This window comes from Melozone crissalis, unplaced genomic scaffold (assembly GCF_028551555.1).
Source record: "Melozone crissalis strain CALT ecotype California unplaced genomic scaffold, PUWL_Pcris_2 ptg000019l_1, whole genome shotgun sequence".
NCBI classification, from domain to species: domain Eukaryota; kingdom Metazoa; phylum Chordata; class Aves; order Passeriformes; family Passerellidae; genus Melozone; species Melozone crissalis.
In genome coordinates this window covers 15,633,630-15,655,865 of record NW_026535797.1, presented here as the reverse complement: position 1 = coordinate 15,655,865, position 22,236 = coordinate 15,633,630, and the positions used below count along the sequence as shown (strand labels likewise).

Sequence of the window (22,236 nt, the reverse complement as noted above, 5' to 3'; positions counted from 1 at the left end):
CTTTAAGATGGATCAGTCTTCAGGTCCAGTGAAATCAAACACTGCTAGAACTAGTTAACAATTGCTCCTAAAAGTTTTTCATTGATGCAAATTATACATTCATCAAATTAATTTTTACCACTTGAATATTTGTGGAAGTTTACTTTTTCCACAAAATTACAGTAATCACAGTATCCAGTAATCACAGTAACCACTGTGATAGAACAGGCTATCACATAAAAAAATGGTTTTTTTTCCCTGTGTGTGTCTCCATGAACAGTAATTCAGCAAGAAGTGAGCAATTTAGCAATGATGCAGTGTGCCTGGGTCATCAGCAGTAGGCAATCTGAAGACAAAAGATTTGAGAGTCATTAAGCCAAATTGTGTGTGTGTGTAATATATATATATACACATATGAGATAAAGTTGTAAAAAGTGATGCTTTTTCATAACATTGTGAAGGAGCACATACAAATATATACATTAAAACATCAACACTAGTGAACTGATGCTTTCTTGCTGGAAGGGTGCCAGAAATGCAGTCCAGCAAAGTCTCCATACACTACTGAGTTTACAGTATATTTAAATTTTATTTTTACATTTGAAAATACAAACAAAAATATCAGTGAAACAGGGTGAAGCTGACGGAAAGTACAACACATGTCCATAAATCTAAAACATTCAGGTGGATTTATTGCCACTAATCAAAGTCCAGTCCTATTTTCAACTTGTGCACAGTGGTACATTAGGTCAAGTTGCTCTAATTTCTGGGGCTGTGCACTTTACAAAGAAATTGCTGAAAGCAGTGATATGTGGTAAATATAAATTGAAAGAATAGATCACTGTGGGTATTCTCATTTTTAAAATGAAAATGTCCTTCAAGAAATCTGTCCTCAAACAGCAGTCAGAGGCTGTGGTATGCAGTTGTTCTTCCCATGACTGGATACCCATGTTGTCACAGATGACAGTGTGTCTGCTTTGGCTTCTTGTGTTAAACTTTCCTGATTAAAGTGACGTGGGGTTGAACTCTATGAAATGCATTTCTTACTACTCTGTAGGTGCTCTTGAAGAGTGTTTCCCATCATTTTGGATTTTCTTCTTTTAATACTTTGTCACATCTCAGTATGTTAAAAGAAATGATTAAAGAGGTCTTCATTTCAGCAGTTCAGTTTGATTAAGAAACTCTTACAATATATTTCAGTTTTGTTGAGTCTTTTGTGTTGTTTTGGCTGTCAATTAGAACCAGGGAGGTGCGCTGATGATTCTCTACTATTTCTGCAACACTGTCAAAGCGCTGGAAAAAGAAAACAAAAAATAATTAGTGCTGGCTTCCTTTATGCTATAATATTGACAAGTAATCACTGCATCTTTTTATCTTTGCTTCTCATCTAATTGAAGAGATTTAAGCTACCTGTTACCAAGTTAGACACTTTGCCTTTTAGTGAGAGCACTGATCCTTCTCTTAGTTCTGATTTTAGTCATAAACAGATTAGATTTAGACAACAGAAGATATTACAGGCACCAGCTGTCCCCTCCTCTCCATTTGTGATTGCCACTGAGTTTGCTGTGGGCCATAGTGAACTGACATTTCATTTTCCCTTAATGTATAGTAGGCTGCAGACTGGCTGCTCAGCAGCTGTGGCAGATGTGGTTCAGCCACCTCAGAGGGAAGGCTGTGTCCAGGAGTAACAGGTACAGGCAACCATCTATGAGACCTGTTCTAGTTACACAGTTTTAATGTTTGTCACTGTAAATTAGTATCCAGAAACCACTAGGGCTGTTGCTTTTCTTTTTGGACTTTGGTCAAATAAAGACTTTGGACTATCTATTTATCCTGAGGTCATTTTTCACCCTTTGTTGAAGACCAGGTGAGCTCCAGGCTATTATATTTCCTCTGATCTCAAAACTGGTGCCTGGGAGGCAGATAATTAGGCTATGTCAAGCCTACTTTCACACTGCTGAAAAGCCTACTCTATGCAGTGATGAACTGTTTTCATTGCTATTTGTGTTCCAAGTTTCTGTTTTGCTATCAGAGTAATTATCTCCGTGACAGAGTAGATAACCAGTGACCAGAGCTAAAGTTTAATATTTTCTTTTTGTGAAAACAGTACTAACAGTAATGTCATTCTCATTTTTAGTAGTGTTGGAGGGTTTTGTTTTTTGAGCATGGCTGTTCTTCCTTTGCAATTTTCCAAGAAACATAACTACAGTTTTAGACAGAAGGTACGTGGAGGACTAAACAGTCAGAAAATTTATCTAGTTGTTGCAGCTGTTATCCTTTTAACTTTATTTAAACAGCTCTATTAGTATGTTTTAAGTTTGGTCTGTGATTTTAGTTACAGTGTCCAGGAGCTGTTATAACACTGGTTTCTCTAGCTTGACAGATTGGTCATTATGAAGTGTATATTTTTATCTTCATACATGAGGAATCTTTGTGGTCATAGTGCAATATATCTTAGTCCTTGCTTATTAAAGGTATATAACTGAAAACTGTTAGGAAAAATACCCCCACATCATCTCACCTCTTCACCACTTTTTTCTCTGCCCAGTGCATATTGCCTTGTTGATTCAATGAATCGTATGGGGATGTTGTACACTCTTCTGTTGTAAAACACCACCAGTGTATACGGCTGCCGTGAGTCCTGCCCAGAGCTCTTCCTTATTAGAAAAGATCCATCCTAAAGAGAGAAAAGCAGTCAGTGTATTTGGCTTATTTCTTTCCAACAACTTAGTCTGCTTTTGGCTTTTATTTTGATTTATATTCACATTGAACCCTTTTTTCCCATTAGAAAAATAATAGCAGCAGATGAGAAGTAGCATGTATTCCTGCTAACAGTAGCTTGCAAAGGTGTCATTTAGGAATCAGCTTTGCTGCTGCCTATTCTCTCACAACCAGAGAGAAAATGAAGAAATAACTACACAGTGGCAGCCATCTGTTGGGATCCACAGACTGTTAGGGAACAGTTTCTATCAGTGGCAGTAGGTAGGGAAGGAAGCAGGGAGAGGTGGAGACACCATTTCTCCAGAGCTGTAAAAAGGAGCTCACTACAGTCAAGCACCTGCACTCCTGATTACGTAGGCCTGTGCTCACTAACTCACAGTAGCCTTCACCTGGTGACAGCCCCCATTCTCTGCCCCTTTATCCTCTGTGGACTTAGACAAGAGTGGAAATGTCTTGATGCTGAGGATGCAACTCTACGTGCTCCTCTGTCCTCCTGTGGCACTAGATTTTGCACAAAGAACAGTTGAGAGAATTCAAATTGTCCGAATACCTAAATGACCTAAATGCACAGTGTTGCTATTTCAAAAGGCATAGCAACACCAGCCATTCCAAATAGCTGCTTCCACATGAGCCACTGGACAGTGGTGGAGACCACTTAAAATCCACTGGGCTTTGCATTTCTTTTAAGGGGGTGTGCATGAGCTGTAAGATCTTCCTCAGCTCTCTAGTAGATTTCTCTGCAGTGCTTTGGTCTTTGAGTTGCACTAATGCAACTTTGTGTTGCAATGAAAGCCAGCATTAACTGGCTTAATTAAATGTCACCACAATAACTCCAGGTTTGACAGTACTTGCATGGCACAGCACTTCTGACCTGTTCAGAAGGCAACTGATGCTCTTTGAATACTTCTGGTTGTCTTTTAAAATTTTTTAAATTTGAAATTCTGGGGTTTTCCCCCGTAAAATAGATATTCTTTAAAAGTGACCTACCTTGTTTGATCGGTACAATGCATCTTCTGCCATTTTCCTATCACAGGTAGCAGCATACCATGCTTTGCTGTGAACACCAGCATCCTAAAAAGAGAGGAACAGTGTTTCACCTGTAAAATAATAATAATAATAAAGAATATGGCCTGTAGGGGAGTTATTGCTAAACAGTGACAGCTATGAAGAACTAAAATGCAGAAAACTCAAGAGTTTAAAAAAGTCTTTGCCAGGAGTTCACAGTTTTAGTTGAGTAGAGGGATGGCAAAGAAAAACTGGGAGTGTCAAAACAGCGGTAACAGATTTGTGATAGAAGGCTGATAAATGACAAAAGAGAGATGCCCTGAGGAAAGCAGTCAGGTTCAACTGTAGGATCGTTCTAAAGACAAAAGCTATTTCAGTAGAATTTAAAGAGGAACAAATTGTCAAGGAATGTTGAGGAATAATGCTCTTTGTGAACACAATCATGCCTGTCTCCACATGGACAGCGTGATGCCTGGATAAGTTTTGCTCCAGCTTTACAGTAACAAGTTTAATGATAAATTAATTTTCACACAAGCTTTGTCACCTCTGTACAAAACAGATTAAAGGTTGCAAATTATAACTGAGCTGGTCTAGCTGGCTTATGGCTGCCAGAAAGGGAATGTCTTGGCTTCTCCTTTGTGCTCATTTTGTTGCTCATCTGATCCCATGGTGAGATAATTCACTTTATTAAACTTGCAGAAAAAAACCAAAAAACTTTCCTTTTTTGTTTTGCCTTTTTTTGTGTTTGACTGCCAAGCTGATTTTCTGTCAGTTTAATGACTTGGCTCAACCCACTGCAGGATCAGGAAGGAACACCACAGAAGCTGGGAGGGGAGCTGACAGTGAGGAGAGAGCAGAGCCTCAATTTTGGGGGCATTGTACTAAATTCTTAGACTGGCTCAAGCCATAACATATAATTTTACCTTCAAAATTTTTCCATTTTTTTCTCCACTCACACTATTCATTGGAAAAAGAAAGGCTGAGTGAGGGGAATTGCAAATATGAAAGGTACTTGCCCACATAGAAAATGAGTCCAGTGAGCAAATCTTTGTTCAACAAAAGAAGGAATTAATGGCCTCCAGACTTTTCTTCTACCATTATCTGTGGCCTATAATGAAGAAGCAGAGAGCTGCTGCCAAAGTTTAGATGGGAACCAAGCAAACAGTGAATGTTATGGGAATTAATGACATAATTAATTGTCATTAATCTGTGAGCACCTGTATTGTGGAGGATGCTACAGCAAATGATACCACTGTATATAATTGCTGGGAAAATAACACTAACAGCTAATTTTTTTTAAACAAAATGGATCTTTGATTAAGTTCTGTTTTTGCCCATGGCTGTTACATAAAAATTGCAAATGTAATTGCTACAAGCTGTTTATGTAGAGTCTTCTGGATTGCTTATTTGAAAGTAATTTTTATAATAAATATCTAGTATTACATACAGTTAAAATTTTTCCAGAACTTCAAATCCTTTGCGTTCTTCACTGTTGTATTATCTTTGTCATGTCAGAGTTTAGAACACTTACTGTTACTGGCTTTGCATGATAGAGCCTTTGGTTTACACTCAACAGAACTATTTTTACCTTGTTTGTGACTACTAGGTTTATAAGAATGGGTTTTTGCATTTTGTAGTCTCCTTTCATCCAAAATGAGAGTAAGGGGAATAGCAGTGAAATGAAAATAACCCTGCATTTGCTTAGATCATTCAAAGCTTAATGTTGCAACAAAACACATAAAAAAGAGAAATGGCCATAAAACTGACAGTGTGAACTGTAATGAGAAGAGATCTGTTTAAAGGAACAGAAAGGAGCTGGACTTGGGAGAGACTAAAACACAGAGGGGAGGCATCACAGCATCATTGTATTTGCATACTGCACCTTTTTTTTCCTGTACACAATTTGTACAGCTATAAGTTAGAAAAAAAAAGTATGTGATTAAAAACTCTTTATAGCAATCTGTATCAAAGACTAGACTTAAGTTCATCACCACAGATTTCCTTGTTTCAGTGATGTTGAAAGTAGGAACTGGAGAGTCAGGAAGACATGAAACCAAAGCTTTTTGTGATTGGTAGGGTGCCAAGATTTAATATAATACTGTTTACATATTTTTCTACAGTTTGTTAAACCTCTCCTATGCTACCTGTTCTGTGCATATTTTAATGAAAGCTAACATTCAGATTATTTGTACTACAGAAAAGCCTCATTGCAAAAGAGGGCATAGAAGCCTTCCAGGAATGTAATTTTCTACTGAAATGGGGTGGAAATACTATTTTAAAATAAAGGACATTTCTGTAATATGAATTTAGCTAATACTATACCTGGTCTGCAGAACTTGAAACAGATGAAATGCTGCTGGGAGGGGAAGCACCCAAAGAACGGTTTACAGCTTCTGGGACTTCTAGAAAAGAGAAAGAACAACATGTATAAGTTTTCAAAGTATGTTTGTTATGATGTAAGAAATTGAATTGTTACAACAATTGAATTGTTACAACAATTGAATTGTTTGGAAGATCTGGAAACACTTGACCTTCGACATCAGTCAGGAAAGCTTTCTACTGGAAATAGATGGGGCCTATGTAAGTGCTGGGACACTTGTTTGCCCAAAGGGTAGCCTTGCTTGTGAAGGAAAAACCAGTCTGGATAACAATTTGGTTACTAGCAGAACTACACTCAGAGTACAGGAAAAAACCTCTTCCACCACCAAAGTGAATGAATGTAGCAGTAGATGAGAAAATGCAGGAACTCAATGCAAGTAATTTTCAGTCCTGTGAGAAGCAGTCTTACAGGTGAGCAAGTCAGGAAAATGAATTTATTTCAGAGATAATTTTTCACCAATTTAGACTGCCTGAATTGTTTGTATACATGTTGAAGAAGTCCAGGCAGCAAAATGGAGAAGCAGAATTAATAGAAAACATTACTTAATGTTTTCTATTAATTCTGCTTAACTGGAATAGCAAAGCATAGTTGAAAATAGTTACTAGGGCTGAAATACAGATGTAAGAGTTTAAGAAATCAGTAGTGAAATATTTGAGTAGTGTTGCATAGTAATGATATGATGAAAGAAGTATGGATTATTGCTTTCTGGTAAAAAATAATTTAGCCCAACAGTGTAGGTGTCTGCTATGGGTACTTGTGAACACAGCTGGATGCAAATCAATATACTAGAGAAGATCATTGTAGAAAGTTGAGTGATCCTTGTTTTGTTATTATGAGAGGCTTTTTTTCCTGTGTGCTTTACTTATTAGAGAAAACAAATGCTTCCCTTTCCGGATATGGTACTCTGCAGCCTGTAATGTTAAATCTCCACTAATAAAATTCTGATTTAGATATTGGTTTAGAAAGCAATAGAATGTTATAGAGAAGACCGTACAGTGACCAGAACTAAAAAATGCAATTGGACTGGGGACAAAGATAATTGTGTGAAGTACATTTAGAACTTCTTTTGCAGTAAAGATGCAACTGTCTGGAAGCTGCATCCCAAGTGGAGGGGAGACATTATAGAGTGCAGTTCCAGCTCTCAATGAATTAATAATCACCTGAAGAAGGCTGTTCAATATTATGGATTTTGGTTTTTCTGGCAAATTTTGACTGACTGGCTGTTAAAGCTACATCTGAAAGCAGATTGTATTAATAAAGCAAGAACTGAGAGAAGTCAGATTAGTGAATAAGACTTGACAAAAGGATATTAAAATAAGTAATGAAAGATGCCTTGGCTGTGTGTAAAAAAGTAAAGAGAGATGGGGCTTTATGCAATAAGAATTTTATTGATTTTAAAGATAATCTAGGAACTAAACAAATAGTAGTTCTGGCACAGAAATAGAAATTTCCACAATCAAATTGGAAGCAGAGCTTAAATAACATTAGTACAATTAAACTGATGGGCTCAGATTATCTTTACCTATGAAATTTTAAAAACTGGCACATGTAATTCAGGGGTGGTAACAGTTATTTTACATAATTTTCAAATCAGGATGATACCAAATAATTAAAGAATACCAAACATAATTGCTATACCTAAAGTGGAAAAAGGGACTTGAGCATCTACAGGGCTTTTTGCCTGATTCCACAGAACACAAGGCCCTAGGAGAGAATTTGAAGGAAATAACATCAAGATTTGGAAGTAAAGGTACAACTAGCAAGAGAAAATCTGAATTTTAGCCAAGTAAATAAAATGTTACAGCTCTTTCATAGAATAACAGAGTTCTCCAAAGAGGGAATGTGGCAGTGTACTTAATCTGGACTTCAGAAGAGCATTTGACACTGTGCCATATGGGAAAAAAGTACTTGTAATGATGAAGACAGAAGTTAGCTCTAGGCTTGTATACAAAGAAGAGATGGCAGGTTATGCCCAAGGGACATCAGTGATTATGGGACCAGTGGTTTGTATTATAAAGTTGTTATTGGACCTGGCACTGAATAAGACTATGCTAAAGAAAGTTTACTAATCAGAGCATCATTTAGCACCAGATGGTCTTGAAGAAGAGTTACAGTTCCAGGAGTAGTAAGAATTTATGCTTCCAGTTGAAGCACATCAGTTGCGTGATGGGAGCAGACAAACTTGAGTGCATCAGTCAAGAGCATTAATGTGAACCATGTATTAATGTGAACTTCCTCAGCACAGGAGATATAATTGCAACATGCATCAAGCAAATGTTTCCAGGAAAGAAATACACTAATAACAGCATGTCAGTTTAAGCAACACCAAATGTAGATTTATATGTGCCATTCTCACCATCTGTTTACAATATGAAAGATATGTTCAGACTGAATATGTACAGTAAAGGGCTTACAGGAAGGTCAGACAAGTGTCTGCTAACAAGCAACTAGAAAAATGTTAAATCTAATTTACACTTCTGTACAAAGTGGGTTTATACACACATTACCTAATTTGTTTTTAGCTGTGAACTGAAACAAAGTCCATCTTGGAAAGCACTACTTAGAAAAGACCTTCAGCAATTGCTATTATAAAAGTACTTTCTTTTTTCCTTCTGTAGAAAAAGAATAAATTGAATGTAATAATAATGTCTGTCTGTAGGCAACAGAAGCCTGGAGCAGCCCAAAAATGTCATATTTAGGATTCTTCTGTGACAAGGAAGATTGATAGAATCTTTATTATGATGGGAAATGACCCAAATTGCCTTTGCTAGAGATTTCCAGTATTCATATATATAAATGAAGCACTCATTTTCCATCAATAATCCTGAGATACTCCCTTAATTTCACTAGCTGAACTAAGGTCTTGGATACTTGACCTCCTCTTTGTATGCATTACAGATACATTAATTGCAAACCAATTAATATGCAAGGTACTTTGAAATAATTTTAGTTCAAAGATTAATTTGAAATAACAAGTTAATCACATTTTAATTCAAAAACTGAATTATACTTACTTGGCAGAATTGAGGGCTTTTGGAGCAGAGGCCTGAAATAAATGTTGAGAGATTACAGAAAGGTCTGAGGGGATGTACCCAGTCCTGATAATATAAAAACTGAAAATATGCAGTGGTAGAATGTGTTCTATCTCACCCATGTGTTCGTTGAGAAACATGGGTCTGATACAGGTATTAAAAAAAATTATATCCCACTAGGAGCAATTTAAACATATGTTTTAAATCTTGATTACTTTATTACAGATTATATCCCCTCATGCTTTTTGGTGATGGTTAAAGTATTTGTATGCATTCATTTGCCATGTTTTATTTTTTGCCACTGTGAGGCTTCAGGAATCTCAGCTCTGAGGAAGGAACAAGGAGGCTCCAGTGAAAAGAGTGCTCCCCTTTGAGCCTCTCACAGCTGGTGCACTGCAATATTCCCAAGAGGATGGAAAGGGACCTTACTTTTGGGCACCACTTGGAAGGGGGGGAAGTGGAAGTTCCTGGCTGGAATTGCGCCGTCGGTCTGGTACCGCAGGTTTTTCTGGAGTTTGGGAAAACAAACGGTAGAGTCAAGATTTCTTCAGAAGTATATTATCCCAGGTTAGGGAGTCCCAATAGGTGAGGGAGGGTTTCTTTTACTATAAATTTGGGGTTTTTTCTGACATGGCAGCCTGCCATTGCGCTGCTGTTAACTAACTCTAGGCAATACCTGTGCTGTGGATGCCGGCGGGGCTGGGTGGGACTCTGTGACACAGGGGGAGGAGGGCAGCCAGCCCTGAGGGGGCAGCAGCTCCTGCTGGAGCCGCCTTGCCCAGACACAGACAGAGCCACAGACACAGCCAGGATGGGATGGATTCCCTGCCCACACAGGCACAGCCAGGATGGGATGGATTCCCTGCCCACACAGACACAGCCAGGATGGGATGGATTCCCTGCCCACACAGACACAGCCAGGATGGATTCCCTGCCCACACAGCCACAGCCAGGACGGGATGGATTCCCTGCCCACACAGACACAGCCAGGACGGATTCCTGTACCAGGGACTGCCTCTTGCCAGGAGTCAGCTCTGTGAGGGATGCTTCTGGCTGAGTTCAGAGCCTGTCCCTCCCTTCCCCCTTCTCCACTTCCAGGGCTCCATGGGCACACTGCTGGTCCATCACTGTGCTACATTACCCTGCCAGGAACCTCAGCAGCTTTACTGGGACTGCTGTCAGAGAACAATGATACTTACTGCAACTGAGGCTGCCCAGATCCAGTTTGAAACTGCTAAAACCAAACACCCCTCAAAAACCTACAGTAACTTGAATGTTGTGCTGTTTGTTTCATGTTTTTAGTAAAAAAATAATCGGATAAATGTCAACTTTTCACATTAGTGGGTATAATTTACCTTCATTTGCAGTTAAGGTCTCTCTGGAAGGTAAACATGGTTTCTGCAGTAAAAGAGAAGGACAACCAAGTATTAACTGGCACTTGTACAGCAAATGTTTATCATTTATACTTTTTGTGAAACAGTTTAGAATTGACAACATCCCAGAAGAATTAGGAGGCAGGGACATAGCCATTCTGTGAAGAGTCTCTAGTTGTATGACCTTGAAGTTTGCGATTTTGCAAAGGAGATTTGGAAAGAATCCCAGCTTGTGGGTATAAATAGATGGAGAAAAACTAAAATCTAGATGGTTCATTCTTATCTCAGGAGCTAAAATCAGAAGTCCCAAATACTGAAATATCCCAAATACTGAAAATGAAAATTGGATTTTCATCAGTATTGAACTACACACACAAATATCTGAACACATTTTCTTCTGTTTACTGGAAGTTAAACTGTTGGTTTAGCTCACAGTAAAACTGGAACCAATCTTCCACTTTTATTTTTTTTGCTTTCATTTTGAAACAATGATAATAAACTGCCAGTTTTGAAACATTTTTTGAATTAATTTCTTTGAAAATTTCAACCAGTCCTCTTACTTTCTGCCACAAGAAGTTCTGGGATATTTTTTAAATTACTGAAAAACCTCAGACAAATTCTGGTAAAATCCTGCATATTTCTTGAGCTATCACTTTCAATGAACTCATGTTCTCCATAGGCAGCCCTGTACATTCTGGGAATACTTCTGAATTGTCTGTGTTCCTATCTATTTCTCATTTATTCAGTTCATGCACTGTTTTTATTGTTACATCCCAGGGCATTGAATTCAAATATTGCTTTGATCAAAATATTTTTCTGCTTGAGCAGAAAGATCACTGATCTTCACTTGTGTAATAGTACCCAAATATTTCCTGTCTTTGTAACTCTTTCCCCTAGCATTTTTTACGTTTATCTTGTAACCAAACTCATGGTAAAACTAAGTTTTACAATAAATTAAAAATATAATAGAAGTTTTGGGTGATTATGCAATTACAAGTCAACTTACTGGTGAAATTACTGCATTAGAAGTTTTCTTGCTGAAGTATGGAGAAAAAACAAAAATAAAGAATATGGTTACTTAGCAGATACATGGATTCATTTAGCAACTAAACATCAGTTTCATGGTTCTCAGGGTATTTCTGTCTAAGATGGGATTCATTGGATACTTGTACCAGTTAGAAACAAAGAAGAATAAAAAAGGAATAAGGGTATTATCAGATGCAATGTGGGCACTCACTAAAGGTACTGACACAAGGAAGCTACAACTCTGTCCAATACTTAACATGAGTTAGGAGGGCAGGAGAAGTTAGTGCAAGCTTTCTGCACCTCCATGCTTGCATGTGCTGCAGTATGGGACTAAATCAGCCAGGACAGCCAGCATCTGCCATCATTGGCAGGCAGTGGAGGGCAAGGCCACTTGGCATACAAAGAGTGTTCCTCCAGAAATAGCAAAATAACAGCTTGCCTTTAGCTAGTCAGGATATCTTTCACAAACAAAAATAAATATTATTCCTGAATTCTAATTGTTACAGGCAAGGACAGGAGTTAGCTCCTAATACGCCTATTAAACCCATCCCCATCAAAGAAGCACTTTTATCATTTTTTACTCACAGGCCCCTTGGTAATGGAGATGGAGCTGCTCCAGAGGGAAATCTGGATTCCTGTGTGTTATTGAACCTCTGACCTAGAGATGCAAGCGATACATTTAGTATGCTATGTGAGCTGTATCTGAACAGTGGATTTTCCTCATTGACATTTTAGTAATAGAGGTAAAAAATATCCACTGCTTAAATTTTTTTCTCAACATTTTCAGTCTGATTATGCAAGTGAATAGTTCAGTAACACTTCTTACTTATTGCTGACTGTACAGATAAGATTTACACTGACACACTACATTGCACACTGTATTCTGCTAACTGGTGGTATATCAGTTCCTCTCATATTGCTGTGTTTTCATCTGAATACTTACTTTCATCATTATTGTTTGCTTCATGGTCCTGCAATGGAAAAACAGATTAGATTTGATATGAAGAAATTAAAAAAGGAATTACTGTGTTCAGTTTTAATTCCTTCACTACCAGAAGGACACAGAGGTAATGGAGCAGAGAAGGGGAACAAGGGTAGTGAAAGGACTGAAGCACAAGTCCTATGTGGAGTGCCTGAGGGAGCTGGGCATGTTTAGCCTGGAGAAAAGGAGGCTCTGGGGGGCCTTAATGCTCTCTACAAGTACCTGAAAGGAGGGTATCAGACTTTTCTCACAGATAACAAGTGACAGGACAAGAGGAAATGGCCTAATGCTGCACCAGGAGAGGTTTAGATTAGATATTAGAAAAAATGTTTTCACTGAAAGGGTGGTCAGGCATGGAATGGGCTGCCAAGGGAAGTGGTGGAATCACCATCCTTGGAGGTGTTCAAGGCCATGTGGATGTGGCACTTATGGACATGGTTTACTGGTGAATATGGTGGTGTTGGATTAACAGCTGGAACTTGATCTTAGAGGTCTTTCTCAGCCTGAATGATTCTTTGATTATTAAATGAGAACTGCATGAATAATCAATATGGTTTTGGTATCTGTAGTAATTTTTAAAGAAATATTTGTACAGAAGGCATATAGTATCCAGAATACTTTCATGATGTTATTTGAAAAATTTTAAGCAACCATCAAATTTTGAACTTTCTAATAATCTTGAGATTGCTTGTAGTAAGTATTGAGAAAATCTAGCCTTAGTTTTGCAGTGATACCTTTTGGTTCACGTTTAATTTCTGACCTGGAAGACAGAAATTTTGCAGCAGATTTGAACATACCAAAACCACATCTTCCACTGAATGGACAAAACTGAGCAGACCCTCTTATCACCATGCTAGAATTGAAGCAATCCACCTAATTTCCTGGCTCCTTTGGGAGATGCTTAATTTTGACTCCCATTTCTTGACTTTTAGGGAAGCAAGACTCCCATCTAATAAGTATCTTTCAAAGAAGTACCAGTTATTAATTTGTCTGTCTTCATCTACCCAGCTAATGGCTTTTCACTAATGTTAGTGACAAATGCCTCCATTCTCTTGCTGGAGAGGTGTAATCCATCACCCACCAGCTGGGGAAATGAGACATGGCAAATTTTTTCTCCCAGTCAGCTCAGGCCTTTGAGAGGAACAAGAGTTACAGTTCTGTGCACATGATCAGTGCTGGTTAGTGCTGACAGCAGACTGAATGGGAGCAGTTAACAGATGTTTTCGTTTGGGCTTTGTCAGTGTGCTGTAGCCAGGGATGGAAAGGAACAACAGCGAACCGGACAAACATCATGCTCATTACCATGTGTTTGTATAAAATTGTAAAGGCTGCCACTTACAAGGCAAGCAAAGACCCCAGGATTGGGATTGCACTGGATAACTCTTTCCTAGGCTGACTCGTGAGCTGCAAGCACCCAGGAGTTGAATACACCCATGGTACCAATGAGCGTTTGTCTGGGAGCTTCATCTTGGAGCTGTAACTCACTCAGTGTGTGGCTCCAGCTAAAGGATAGTTTCTTTTTATTCTCTGCAAAGCTAGTATGATATCCATCTCAAATGCAAGCTTTGAAAATGCATTAAGGGAGAGGTTTCAGCAGCAATGTGGCATTTGAGTCTGTTCTGAAGCAGGAGTATTCTTAGTGCTGATCAGATAGTGGAATTTCTGTCCAATATCCTCCCTTGAGATGTGAGATTTTTTCTTATATTGTATTGGTAAGAAAAGCTGAGAAATCAAACTATTTCCTAAAAGAGAAATCCCAAATTTGGCACTGCTTTGGATTTGTTCAGAATCCCACAGGATACAGATCTAAATGGGGAGAACTTTGTGATGAGGTGGAAAGGAAACTAAAATGCTGTTGTATATACAAACTGCTTGGCACGTCTAGAAATTTAAAGACTGAAGACTATAAGACACTCATATACCATCTGCACTGTTACCATAACTTCTAATCCTATTATATGACCCCAAATTCCTGGTTTCAAGTGTCTAATTTCTCTATATAGTTATTGGTAGACTGATTATTTCCTAGGGACAATTCAGAGCACAGGGCTGGGACAGGGTCTGAGCATGCAGCTTTTGGCAGATGCTGACACAACTGACACACTGCTCTGTTCTGGATGGTTGGCTCCTCAGGAAGACCCTCTCAAACTAGCACAGCTGTGAGTACAGCTTTGGTGTAGATCAGTTAATGGAACTAATCTGGCTGAAAATGATTTGCTTTTGCTCCTTTCTGCAGCTGGACAAGTTTCCAAATAGTTTGCTTAAAACAACTTAGCACAGTGGAAGGGACAGATGGCATAAGAGCAGAGGGAGGCAGAGGGAGATAAGGACTGTCTGAAACACAGCCTTAGGACCCAAGGCTTGTAATGAGTCCTTCAAGGACTGCATTTTCTAGTGACACTGGTTACTCACACTATCCAGTCTGACATTTTAGAAGGTTTCCATTTTCAGAAAGCCATAATCATTCACCATCTGAGAGGAATGAGGCTCAAGGAAAAGTGCTTCAGATTGGGCAGAATAATCCCAAAAAACATTTGAACTTTTTCTTGGATCAATACAGATGTCCAGTGCTCTTTTGCCCAAAGGATTAATAGCAACAATCACAATATTAGATGAATCTGGCATTCAGTCATCTGTTTCTGTTATTTAATCCAGATAATAAATAGATAATCCATCTCTTTAGATATGAAACACAGGACTAAATGTAACACATTCTTTTAGAGTGGCCCATTAACTACTCACTGGTTTTGGATGAAGACGACTTCTGGGGAGAGGCAAAATATTTCTGAAAAATACACACAGTAAGTTATAATGAATAGGATTTATTTATTTAATTGGCTCAGATAGGCTTTTTAAGATCTAGAGGGAAGGAGGTCTGCAGTAAATGGATTTGATTTCAGCTCTACACAGCTACAGTGCTTGTGCGGATGCTGTGCCCTTAGTGTGGAACAGCTCCTGTCCTGGACCTTGGGTCCCCTGTGACTGCACAGGACCTCACCGAACACCCTCACACACAGAGCACTGTGGATGCCTCCTTCTGGGGGCACATAACATACTCTGTAAAATAATGACCTAGACAGGAGGCAGGGCTTATGATGCAGCTTTCTATGCTTCTGGGCACGCAGGAGTGAAGTAGGCTGCACACTCAAGTATGATTTTGCCCTTTTCTGACAGAGACTTGGGATATAAACAATGGATTTACTGAGCCCAGTTTCTTGACAAGCAATTTTATACAATTGCAAAAACATCTAATTTGCAAGGGTGCAGAGATGGCTAATAGGACCTTAAACTGGCTGGCAGAGATATTTTATCCCTGTATTGAATCCCTAAAGGGTTATTTAAGAAAATCCTATCTATATGGCAAACTGCCTTCAACATAGAAGTTCACAAAGCAAGGAGAGCTTTTGGTTCTCACCTTGTCATAGCATCCCTAGCTATTTGAGTGGCCTGACAACTGTTTATTGTTTGAAGTCTACACATTAGAGAGAATTTTTTTTCTCTGCTAATATTTCCTATTGATCTAAGCTGCTGTTAACTTACCTGGAATTATCCTGCTTAGGTGACTCTCTGGTCATGCTGTGCATGTGGGAGTGCTCTGTACTCTGAGCAGGCATGAACATGAGTGGCTTGGTGAACCTAGTAATTAAACATGAATTAAGAAAGGAAAATTACATTTAACAACAGTGAATACAAACAAAACCTCTCTTTCTTCTCCCCTACCCCCTCAAAATTCTAATAAGTAACCTTAATAGGATTTATTTTTAGTATGTATTACATTTGGGTTATTGAAATTAACATACAAATGGTTGATAATATTTGTGTGGATAATCTGAAGAGATATTTACTGTATGTATTTCTTACTTCTGTTACTGTATTTCTTCTAGAGAAAGAATTACCAGACATGTAGTATCTAGATGAGAAAAAATATTTTCTGACTGTTTTAAATAATGCACAAACATTGACAGCAATGGGTTACCTGGTTACTGGTGGTGGTGATGGTTTTTCCTGTAAAAGAAAATGCACTGAATTGTTTGTTGGTCACTTTTTAATTTAATAAAATAGATATTATGATCCTATTTATGTTACCACATCAAGATCTTATTTTTGCATTGTGATACAGATTTCTACTAGAGCTCTGTCTAGTAATCTACATTAGGATGGGACAGGCAAGAACTCAACATCAGTAAATCTGCTTTGGCCATATGTTATGTCAGTACCAGCAAATGGGAAAAAAATTACTGTGTCAGAACTGTCATTGCTCCTCTGCTGCAGTTCTTCTGCAAAACATTCCCTTAGGCTGCTGCTTCACAGATTGGATCACTATCACAGAGGACTAGGAAACTTTCCCCTTCCCATTTACTCTTTTGAAATGGTTTGCTTTTCTGAAACTTCAGCTTTTCTGAAAAGGGAGTGTCAGAAAGCTTTAAGTGCAGCAAGAGTTATGTTCCCAGTTTTCCCTTTTGAAAGGCTGATAATCTTTTCTCACAGTCACATCTGTACCCTGCCTGAGGGCAACGGGATTGATACTGTAGAAAGGCCTCACCTCTTCTTCAGGAACCTCGTAGACTTCTACAGGACAGGGAAGAAATAAAAAGCATTCTTTAGTGTAGCAAAACCATAGTGCATGTTACCATAAAAGCTGATCTGAATTTTTATCAGTCATGCTTCTGACTCTGGAAAAATAACTTAGAGAATCTGCTCACAATTTGAATCTGCCACCCTGGAGCAGCAACACCCCCTGTCTTGTAGGGAAAACTTCAGGTGAAGTCTGAAGGAATTCTGATATACAGTCACTGTATTAATCAAGTTTACTCTCATTGCAAAACCTTTTTATTGTTTTGTTTTTCTTCTCAATCCCTCCCTGCTGCAAGCAAGATGAATGCTTGTGTTGTGCAAACCTGGGTCAGTTTGGAAAAAATGTGTTATCACACCTGTAGTAGTGTTTAGCCTTTCCTTGACTCAGGGAGGAAGAAATCAGGACAGTCATAAATACAAGCTGGCTCATTTGCATGGCCAACATTCCTCCCTGAGTTCTGACCCACAACTATATTTTAGTTCATAGATCTTGGAAGAAAAAACCACCAGCGTCTTTATCTATGCCCAGTTTCTTCGATGCAAATAGAATCCTGTTTCAGTAAATTTCATGACAGGTTTCATCACTTTACTGCACTCAAGTGTCCCAGCTCCCACCAGGGGGAGATGTTTTATTCTGCAGTAACATCTGTCAGGAGCTTGATGTTGCTCGACACTGATTTACAGAAAGGCTGAGATTGAAAAGGGCATTTTAAGATGTCTGGAAAATAACTCACGAAGTCTTAAGCAATTCATAACAAATGTTAGTTTATGACTTGTAGTTTGTGACTTTAAAGCTAAACACATTGCTAATGAATATGCAAAGCTTTTTAAAGAACTCTGTCATGTCTGGAAAGGTTACATCCAAGCAATTAATGAGACTGAGGATGCAAAACAAGTCTAAGCTGGAAGAGAGAGATTAACAAGACTATCTGAATTTACAAAAGCAAGTAGGATTCCTCTTATTTGCTTCTGCTTTTGTTTCTTTTCCAAATAAACTGCTCTTTACAGAACCTCAATGGGAACACTGTTATAAAAGGCCATGCAAGACATCAGCCTGTAGAGAATTTCTATATGGTAAAGTCTAAAGTATTGGGTCTTGATTCCTATGGTGAAATGGGATTACTGACATACTGAGTCCTATAATTCTTTTTGCTGTATTGATCAATTTGTGTTCCTCCACTAGAGCAGAAGACTAAAAATAAATTAATTTGGGACAAATAGCTTGTTCTAGTTTTATTCATGCTTAAAATGGATTTACTGTTCAAGCTAGACAAAGCAACTGCTACAACACAGAAAAGCTAAAGGGGAACATATTTTTGTTTTACTTTAGTATGTCATAGGGTTAGTGGTGTGAATACATCAGGCATAATTTAATATTTCACAGTTTTACATTCTTTTATTCTAACAGCAATGCAAGCTTCACATACCTTGCATAACAGAAGTAAGAGAAGGCTTTGGAGAAATAGGGGGGGCTGGCTTTGTTGTCTTCATAAATCTGTTCACAGGTGCTAAAAACATATTTTATTCATGTACATATATATATACTTGTGCATGTGTGTACATATACACATTATATATATCTGTTTACAAACTAACAATGTAACATTTATACAATAAGAATGAAGATTAAGTAGGTCCAAATGACAACCTTTTGTGTGACCTTGAATAAATCAACTGAGTCAGAAAGCAGCTCTCATTTTAAAAGAGAAGGATTATTCAGTATTTCAGCCTTTCTGAAGAGGTTTGACACTGTCAGTAATGTCAGAGAGCAGAACTACAGTCTCTTCTCTGTTTACTTTTCACCTTTGGGCTGTAGTAGTTTCATTTTCTAGCTAAATATATTTATATATAAAGTGAGATAAAAAAAAAGCAAAGTCTGTCTTTATCTACTAAATATCTAAAAATGCTTGTTCTTCTCCCGAAGCACTTCAGCAAACAGAGAATTTTAATGCTACTGCTCCCTTGGTTGAGAAGGCAGGTCAGATGTCATGAGAAGCCTCCTGGTTGTACAAGGGCTGGACTTTGAAACAGCTGAGAGAGGCAGAAATTAAACATGTCTTTCCATAGTTAAAAAATAATTTTCCTTGGCCTTGTCATAAGCCAAAGGAGCCAAGTGCCTTTTTGCAGGCTGTGATCTCTTTAACAGCTGCATCTCCACTCTTTGAACCCTAGAAACAGACCCATTAATTTGACCCATTTTTTTCCACTATTATTCCTAATAAAGCAATAATTATAAGCTTATATGACTAAAACTCACATCTTGTAGGTAGTGACATGCTGCCTTCTGTGGGTTGAATATAGTTATCATCATCATTGTCCACTGGCACAATGTAGTTATCCTATGAGAAATTCAGGACAAAAATCTCTCAATTAAACCTCCATCATGCCATCAAACTGTTTGGATTGAAGCCCTGGCAGCAGTTTACAATAGTTGCCATTTCACAGTGACTCCTATTTCAGACATTTATCATCCTGTGTGGAAGGGAATCCCAAAGATTGAAATACCTTTATTGAATTATTCCACTGGTGCATGGAAGCCCTCCCATCCCTCCAGTCCTGAAGCCTTTGAGGTTACTCTCTCCCCACTGCCTGCAGCTTGTTATGGATGATCAGGAGCTATTCCACGGTCTAAAGAGCCTCCCTGATGCTCAAAGCAGGCAGATATCCCCTAGGAGTCAGTGTGATACTTGCAGGTCACTGTTAGTGATGTACAAAATGATTTGTACTACAAAGGGTAGGATGACACCAGCCCATGGCATTGCTACGACATTTACACAGTTATAAGAAATATATCTGTAAACTTTACCTCATCATCACTGCACTCCTTAGGCTTAGGTGGCACTTTTGGTTTTGCAGCAGGAGATGGCAGTGGCATGGATGGCACACATGGTTTCTTTGGTCTGGACATGGCTGGACTGGGTGTACTTGGGAGAGGTTTGTTCATGGGAGGAAGCTTCTGGTGACTGGGGCGATTGTCTTTTAATTAGTAGAAAACAACAATTTTAGTAAAAATTACACATTAGTCTCTGCACTTTCTTCTACTGCTTGTGCAAAAGTCTTTGCTGTGGCTGCAGCACAGGTCAAATGGCAGACCTGGGCACAGCTGGACCTGATGTTGAGATCTGTGTGTGAACAGGTCCTGCTCCCTTGCCCAGGGCAGCAGCCTGTATCAGGTGCAGCGGGTGCCCAGGCACTGGCTGCTGTATGAACAACTGTTCAACTCCCTGGGGAAAAGCTGCTGCCTGGGTGGGGTAGTGCATATGAGACATGAGAAAAATGACACTGGGTGGGACTGCAACATGAATTATGCCAAGTTCTCTGGGGGCTCAGGTCCTTCCCTTTTCAAAGAACACACAGGTGAAGGGCTGATAAACTTCTGTGAGTACATATGTGGTATTTTAACACTTTGATGAATAGTCTACAACCAGTAACAGTCTGGTGTCATACAAAAATGAAAGCAGGCATCGTGTCAATGTTTCTTTTCTCCATGTCTCAAATCTTCATTAACTGAAGCTAACTTTCATTCACTTCAATGCAACCTATCCATGGTTGAAAAGAATCAAATCAGAAAGAAAAAAATCCCTTTATACTGGACTGATGAAAATAAAATCTTGATTCTGTCCTGTTTTTTAGGGTATTTATCATCCTTAGTACCTTAGTGAATATTTGGGCTACTTCTTTTATTGCTTTGGGAATAATGATTGGAGAAACAGAGAAGTTTAAGAAGGGACCTGTCTAGTCTTATGTGCTTCATCTTAAGAGTAATTGCTGCATCAGTATATGTGTATTAATTTGGAGCCCCAAGTTAATAATATCTCCTAGACCTCTGCTTGAATTTTGTCATTAGTAGATGTCTATCACAGTCTCTAGGACACATTATATTAAAATTATAAACATCACTACTGGCAATACTAACCTGTTTCATGCTGTAATTAAAAAAAAAAATCATACCCCTGAATGCTTAAGATCTGAGTAAGAGAATTAAAAGCAAACTCTTGAGGAAAGGACAGATAAGTGCATTTGGGGCCTCTTCTCTTCTGGTACTGATCAAAAAGCAATTATCAAGGTGACATAGTTAACTATTCCATATCTACCTGCATATTCACCCCTAGAAATAGGGAATGCAGAGGGAATCTTCTTTTTCTCCTTCTCACTTGGAGGTGGCTCATAGCTGTCATCAGGATTCTCTTCACTGGGGACCACATACATCTCAGAGTCAGAGTGGTCATCTGGATTTTCATAATCACTGTCCTAGAAAGACACAACTCCCCATTTCTCATCTCATAGCATTCTATAACACAAAATTACAACAATGTACCCTTCAACAGACACATCATCTTCCCTTTTTGTGCTTCCTCTTGCAAAGAGGCACTCCTGCCTCCTCCCCTTCTGCTCCTCACAGGAGCTCCCTGTCTTTTTGCTATCTCCAAGCAGTCCTTTCACTTCAAGAGCTCAGTCTTCAAATTATGGACCAATTGCTTGTTTCCTTTCCCACAACAGTTCATTTCTAGATCCAGCCAGATGGATCTCAGTGTGTTAAATGGATCCCTTTCCAGTTAAAGGGGTACTGAAGATCTGACTCCAGAAGGAGACTGGTCACTTGAGGCTGACAGCTGCACCACTACTTTACACGGCTGACAGCCGTGAATTGCTTCATTCGAGTGTTTTCTAAAATCTTAGCAGAAGTTTTCATTTTTAGTAAGAAGTGGCCTTCCTCTCCTCACCCCTCCCACCCTTCCTGCCCCACATAAAACCTTCTTCTGATTTCTAAAATTATTGTTCAGTTTAGGAAGTCCTTCAAATTGATGCCATGTGCTTACTTATCCAAAAACCTTAGTGTTCATGGCAATCATTGACTGTGCCTCTGAAAGTACTTCTAAGCTGAATGTAAAAAAATTGAGGTAGCTAAAAATCAGTGGCTACTTGTGAATTAAACTGATGTAAAAAATAACAACATTTCAATAGTATTTAGTTCAACCACAAGTAGATGATTTTAAAAGAAACTTTTATTATTATTTCTTGAGCTAACTTGTTGCCACAGTAACACCCTACTAGCCCAAAATATGTACTTACAAAATCATCTGACCATTGTTCCTCTTCATTGTCTGCGTGTTCTAAACCAAACATTAGAGTTATTTAAGGAGCTGTAATAATGAATATCAA

The 22,236-nt window shown here is 38.6% G+C and overlaps 1 protein-coding gene across 4 annotated transcripts in view; it reads right to left on the bottom strand.

Moving 5' to 3' along the window:
* Positions 1-541: 541 nt before the first annotated feature.
* The window catches only part of BLNK (B cell linker), a 90,046-nt gene continuing 68,351 nt past the window's right edge, over positions 542-22,236 (bottom strand). Inside the window, exons 7-26 of one of the 4 annotated variants that reach the window (XM_054276573.1) lie at positions 22,147-22,187; positions 21,168-21,324; positions 19,880-20,049; positions 19,331-19,412; positions 18,501-18,581; positions 17,042-17,067; positions 16,475-16,503; positions 16,039-16,134; positions 15,241-15,283; positions 12,460-12,487; positions 12,102-12,174; positions 11,497-11,527; positions 10,473-10,515; positions 9,547-9,625; positions 9,100-9,131; positions 7,724-7,789; positions 6,028-6,107; positions 3,688-3,771; positions 2,501-2,656; positions 542-1,272 (exon numbers count right to left, since the gene is read on the bottom strand). In XM_054276573.1, coding sequence (XP_054132548.1) covers positions 1,153-1,272; positions 2,501-2,656; positions 3,688-3,771; positions 6,028-6,107; positions 7,724-7,789; positions 9,100-9,131; positions 9,547-9,625; positions 10,473-10,515; positions 11,497-11,527; positions 12,102-12,174; positions 12,460-12,487; positions 15,241-15,283; positions 16,039-16,134; positions 16,475-16,503; positions 17,042-17,067; positions 18,501-18,581; positions 19,331-19,412; positions 19,880-20,049; positions 21,168-21,324; positions 22,147-22,187 — 1,517 coding nt within the window. In that variant the 3' untranslated portion in view covers positions 542-1,152. Of the gene's footprint in view, positions 1,273-2,500; positions 2,657-3,687; positions 3,798-6,027; positions 6,108-7,723; positions 7,790-9,099; positions 9,132-9,546; positions 9,626-10,472; positions 10,516-11,496; positions 11,528-12,101; positions 12,175-12,459; positions 12,488-15,240; positions 15,284-16,038; positions 16,135-16,474; positions 16,504-17,041; positions 17,068-18,500; positions 18,582-19,330; positions 19,413-19,879; positions 20,050-21,167; positions 21,325-22,146; positions 22,188-22,236 lie in introns of those variants that run through there. The other 3 variants (XM_054276574.1, XM_054276575.1, XM_054276576.1) reach the window with 3 other exon arrangements.